This window comes from Pempheris klunzingeri, chromosome 2, assembly GCF_042242105.1.
Source record: "Pempheris klunzingeri isolate RE-2024b chromosome 2, fPemKlu1.hap1, whole genome shotgun sequence".
NCBI lineage: Eukaryota > Metazoa > Chordata > Actinopteri > Acropomatiformes > Pempheridae > Pempheris > Pempheris klunzingeri.
Window position 1 is genome coordinate 21921266 of NC_092013.1, and position 6313 is coordinate 21927578.

At 43.4% G+C, this 6313-nt stretch overlaps 1 protein-coding gene across 1 annotated transcript in view; it reads left to right on the forward strand.

Moving 5' to 3' along the window:
• The window catches only part of cenpp (centromere protein P), a 92657-nt gene extending 88636 nt beyond the window's left edge, over positions 1-4021 (forward strand). Inside the window, exons 7-9 of the mRNA XM_070845791.1 lie at positions 2938-3017; positions 3109-3200; positions 3649-4021. Of these exons, the coding sequence (XP_070701892.1) occupies positions 2938-3017; positions 3109-3200; positions 3649-3779 (303 nt within the window). The 3' untranslated portion in view covers positions 3780-4021. The remainder of the gene's footprint in view (positions 1-2937; positions 3018-3108; positions 3201-3648) is intronic.
• Positions 4022-6313: the final 2292 nt, after the last annotated feature.

The window sequence follows — 6313 nt, forward strand, 5'->3', positions numbered from 1 at the left end:
ACCCCAGAACGAAGGTGGAGGAAAAGCCTCAAACCCTGAGCTGCATGGCAGTAAAAATCAGCTCAGTAACAATATGAGTAAAATGACTGGAAAGGGTCCGTATGAAATAAAAAGGAAAATCAAGGCAATATTATTTAACACACATAAAACTGACAACAGCAAGACGATGACACACAAGACTAAGATTATTCTCATTACCAATCAATGTGCTGATTATGTTTGGTATGTTTGGTCCCAGAGCCCAAGGTGACACCTTAAATGCTCCATTTTGTCCAACCAGCAGTCCACACCCCCGATATATTCTGTTAACAACGATGTATGACAAAGAAAAGCAGAAACTCTTCACACTGGAGTAGAATTGACCAGACAATGATTTATAGTCTTCACACTTTTTGTTTAAAACCTGACTGCAGTAATTCATTCATTTCAGCTCTGGGTCGACTACTGTCCTGTTGGCAGCGTCAACATGCATCAGTCCTCCTTAAAAGCAGCAGAGGTTTGTAACACTCGTTGCTGTGCAGGATTCGCCCCTGCTGCTCGACCCAGACTTCTTCATCTGTCTGTCTGAAGTGTTGATGTACCTAAAAATCTATCAGCTGTCAGCCAACAAAGACGTGACTCTCCATCCCTGTTGACGCAGACTGAAACATCTCACCGACTAATTAGATGGACATCCAAAGGACCTTTCATCACCAGCAGCAGCATAATAACTAATGGCTAATGTTAACATTAGGCTGAGGATAATGATCCATGTCTGAACATATATCAGTGCTTCCTTCCTTTACTGCCACATATCATCATATTAGCTCTACATGTGTTGTTAGTGGTTTTAACCCTTTTTAGCTCTTTAGTACCAACATTCACAGTAACCTCACTGACACCATTTCCCTCCTGTCAACACCGAAAGAACCACCTGTCTGTAAATAATCCAATCGCAGGTTAATAACACTAATATTCATGACTGCAAATATTTTGATAAGCCTGCTGGACACATTGTGTTTTGCAGAAGATCTAAAATCAGTTACTGCAATCTGTCGGTGCCTAAAATGAGTTCAGGAGTCCATCTACTGACGAGTGAACTGACTGAGCATTTCTGACTTGCATTAACTTTATTCATGTCACATAGAGACAAGCTGAGAATGCCTGTTGAACGTGTTGATGTGAGGATGTGTCCACACTCATTTATGTCCGTAGACCCTGAGCATACCTTACTTTCAAAGCAAAAGAAACAAATAGAGTAAATAGACTGCATTAGGTTTTATTTCTTACATTTCTCTTTTCTATTTGTGTAGCAGATTTTTTACTATCTAGACCTGTTGTGTAATTATAGACGGCACATTTTGACAGGCGTGTGTGTCACTTTTTACCTAATGCGTAATGTTATTTTGACAAACTGAGAACTTTCAGTTTACTTTTAGTTTCCACTGAAAAAGGGATGTGTGCATGTGAAACGAGGACAGTTTAAAGTTACTAAATAAAGACAAAAAAAGGACTCGTAGAAATATGGCACACCTGATGTGTGGGACAAAGACTTCATTGTATTAATGCGCCTCGCTCTGTAGCACTGATCCCATCCGAATGGGCCCAGACTGTTGACTGGAGGACAGACGGAGAGAGAAGGATGTGTGTTTGGTGTGGATGTGGTGCAGTGGAAGGAGAGTTTAGGGGGAGTCACTCAGCTGCTGCTGGTAGAAACATGAAGATGTGTTTGTTTTTCTGTAAAAAGTTAGTTTGTTTCTCTCATGTTGTCATTCGTCCAGAAGAGATGTGAGGAGAAGAAGATTCTAACAGGGAGACCTTAAGAACATGAACAAGATGAGAGGAACAGACTGCTCAGTAAAAACACAGCAGAGGACAATAAAGACCTGGTCTGGTCTGATCTGATCTGGACTGGACTGGACTGGCTCAGGGAGAGACACACACACACACACACACACACACACACACACACACACACAGCTGCAAGTGCCTTTCAGTTGAGTCAGCTGGACATACTCCTCACCTGTCAGACACACCCCTAATGACTGAAGTATATTGGATACAGACGTGTGTGTGTGTGTGTGTGTGTGTGTGTGTGTGTGTGTGTGTGTGTGTAAATCAGATATCAGATCAGATGTAACTTTAGAGTTAATGAGCTCAGCATCCCTGAACACAGATGAGTCACTTTGTTCAAAATGCCGTCGTGGGTCTTAAAGTTCACACGAGCTTGCTGCCGTTTCTTGAAAAACAACTGAAGCAGCTTCCGCTTATCAACATCTCAGCCGTGAAGCTGTTGAACACGACCTCACACTCAAAATATTCATCCTGTGTCCCTGTGACTCGGTACTGCAGCATGATGATGTGTCTCTGGGTGCTAACTGGTGTGTTTGGTTTGACGTTGTGTGTTTGAGGCCCAGTGTTCAGGCCCCTAAACACGAGCACCCCCTGCAGGCCAACTCACACAACTGAAAATTGTGGAAAACAACAGTTTGTCTCAGCACTGAAGGAAACAACCAGCACCAACCTGGTGGATTGTTGAACGGTTTGTTTAAAAGATAAAAGCGCTCATGTATGCTGGAATAACCAGCAGTGACACAGTAATTCACTCAATGCGCTGTGTGAAATTTTAGGTGTTAAAAGTAATTCTGATATTCTGATAGTATAAATTATCTGCATAATACTTGTCTATAAGCGTAAAAGTACAAGTTTATCTCTGAATGTGTCAGAGAATCAAAACTGAAGCCTCTTTTAACAGTGGTTTCATTTACTTGAACATATGGGAACACACTGCTGCAGATTCATGGTCTTAGAAGAAGTGATGTTTCATTGGTAGAGAACCTTTCTTCATCCTGCCGGTGAATATTGCAGACACAGCTGAAAATGATGTCATCAAATCATCTCTCTCTGCCTCTCTCTCTCTCTCTCTCTCTCTCTCTCTCTCTCTCTCTCTCTCTGAAGGAGAAGTACCCGTCCGTCGTCTCTCTTCCCGGAGGCAGCAGGTCAGAGGTCATGACCCTGAATCATCCTCAGCTTCCTGGGTAATTCCACTCTCACTGACGGAGCTCAGTAACAGGACGCTCAGCTAAGTCTTCTCTGCTGACCTCTGACCGTGTGTGTTTTTGTTTAAAGCTGCGTCCTGTTCCTTCATTGGTCCGTCGAGGTGTCCAGGGACGGCGGAGTCACTCCAAATATTGACCTGCTGACAAAGATCCCTGAAGAAGGTGAGATTGCTCCACTCCTGCAGTTTACCTGAACTCTCCTTACTCTACAGATGGGAGGCTCAATAAAGCCAGCTAAGTTTCCTCTTAAATATCGTAAAGAAAAGCAGCAAACCTTCACGTTAGAGAATCTGGGACCAGCTATTATTTGGGCTTTTAATCAAATTAGTTGCTGATATTTTTTTTACCGCTAAGCTTGATGCAATAGTTGTTGCAGCTCTTCAAGCTATTATTTTAATGTATGGATTTTGACCACAGTCTCTATTTTCCCTCTAATTAATGGAAACATACTTTTTTTTTGGACATTGCAAACCCTTTAAAATAAGTCACCAGAACATGTATTCACTGTTAGAAATCCAGTTTTTACTGACTGAAGCAGCTCTCGGGGGGTGAATTGTTCTTCATGATGCAGATGGGATGTTCACTTCTTTGTTCTCCCGTTTCTGTGCAGCGCTGCGGTTGGTTCCCTCTCAGGCTGTAGGTGGCGCCACTGAGGCCTTTCAGAGTCTGCTGAGGATTTTGGGACCTGAAGCCGCCATAGAGTCTGTCGTCAGGGCGGTCAGCCTTTCACAGGACACGTAACTCACATCATTATCTCTGTGCAGGACCGGCAGTTAAAATGTAAAACATGGCCGTGTTTGGAAGAATCAAACCACAGTTCACTGCGACCTGTTAGACCTACGTGAAGCTTTTATATCAGGGTGTGTAAAAACGGAACAGATGAACATATGAAGAAAACAGGAGAAATGGTTAAGTGTCTTAGAAATCTTTATTCAATAGAAAGAGCTCGACTGTGACGGCTGTAACAGCAGAGCTCATTGGTCAAAATCTACAAAAATAAATAATTTAAATACAAAATGCCAGACAGCAGTGTCGCCTTTGTATTTTCAAATAGTTTTCTTCTCTCAGCTATTTACACACACGCAGTTATTAGAAGTCTGTAGTTATCACAGTGCTGTGATGTTTCTGCAGGCCGACGCTCAGGCAGCAGGTGGACGCAGAGGCAACCAACCAATCAGACTACACCAGCCTGTCGCAGCTTCGTGACAAGTGGGTTTTCTCCTGATTACATAAGTGATGTTCTGCAACATCTAAAACCATCTTTAGGAAAATGATTTTGCAGTTTAGCTCTGAAGTTTTTTGGGGCCCAGTTTGTGTCTTCATGTGGCCGTCCCTTTAAAACCCTGATGAGATTTCAACCTCGACTCGGGGTCCATTTTCTCTACTTGTTCTGGAGCTTTTGACCATAATACACAGTCTTCACCACCAGATCTTCAAGTGTTAGTTCACTCAACTGTCGTGGAAATGGACATGTCCAAACTTCCCATGATCCTGAGCAGCTCTAAGACTAAAGTTTGACAGCCATCAAACTTAATCTACTGCTGAAGAAGGTGTAATATGGCTGAAAGCTCCAAGTGGACCTTTAGTTGAGACCAAAATTTCTCATTTTTGTCTATATTAATGTTGTCTTCCATTATTTTACATTTACAATCATAACGTGGTTTTGTAGTTCTTGTGCCTTTGTGTGGATTAGGAAACAAAGGTGCAACTTGGGAAACAAAAGTCTTGCTTGAGATATCTTTGGTATTTGTATTTTTTCATCTTTTTGTGCAGATGTTGTTGCATGTGGCTCCTGGTGGGTTATCATATTCAGTTTTCAAACTTTTTCTCCAAGTGCCTGATATGTGAATAAGTAATCTGGAAGTACCTGAAAAATCAAATAAAGGATAGCCTCACGTCAGCCACAGGTGGTCGTTCAAGATAACCGAACACTAATTCAATGGTTTTGTTGTTAGTGCACCAAGTGGCTTCATCTCCGTGACCCGATTGACACAAACTGCGACTCGGTTTTCTTGTAATCACACTGACAAGATCATGAAAACCAAATTGGAGTCTAGCTAATGTTACATTTTAATGAGTAACTTTTCTGTTCTGACGAAGCTGCAACGTTTGTGATCAGATGCTTTGGTGGAAAGTTTTACTGTTTAGAAGTTTCATAATAAATCAAACCCCAATCAGTAACAACAGATCTTCTCCTTGTCTCCCAGAGACGACACTGTAACTGCAGAGAGATATCCCCCCCCCCCCCCCCTCCTCCTTCCCTCCGGCTCCCATAAGCCTCTGCTCTCCTGTTATGCTGCCTGTAGCGTCTTCAGTTCAACAGTTAGAACGATCAGTGGTTGGTTCAGTTCACTGCTGTCCACCCTGTAGCCTTTCCCTCCTCCGTCTCCCAGGCAACCAGGCATCGAAGGTGGCCGACTACATGTGAGTGAGAAGAGGATTTATGTGATTGGTTAGAGATCAGACTGTGCAGAGTAACAAGTGTTGGAGAGAGTTGCTGTTCTGAGTGACAGACTGAACTCTGAATTGTTTTAAACCTTTTTAGTGTTTGACAGAACTACGGACCACGTCGTCCTGACGCTGACTGGACTTATGACTGACACACGTCACAGTCGTTCATCCGCTGGCAGGTTGCCACAAAACATGCCTGATTGCCTGAAGTTTCAGCCTTGTAGTTTGATTTGACTGATGGAGGTTGTGGAGGCTGGAGAATGGACACTGTAAACAGATGAACTGAAGTCAAGTGTTACCAGTTTATCTGAAGTCTCCGTGAGCGCTGCTGGTTTAAGAGGACGGTGAGATCACCGGGAGACTCCACAGGGTACAAAGTTTGTACCCGACAACAAAAGAACGACATAATCTGAACACGACATAATCTGAACACCAGCAACATCTGGACCTGAAGTGACTCAAGTCCTGAGGGTGCAGCAAACACTCATCAACTGATGGTACCAAAGAGTCTCACCGTCCTCAGAAACCTCCCAGCGCTCCTGAACACGTCATGTTTCAAACATCAGACGACCCTGTGGAGCTTCGGCTTGGGTCGTCAGGAGTTCGAGGTACTGAGAGTTCGCGGCTAGGTCCACAGCACCTCCAGAACTGATCTAGTGTCAGTCTGAACAGAGACAAGGCAGGTTTGTCTCAGGTCTCAGCTGTGAACGTAGCCTGTAACAAAGTGAGTTTTCTCTACACACACACACAAACACACACCTCCAGTTCTACCAGAACATTCAGGCACATGGACAAACTCACACCACAAACACACTACAAGCCAC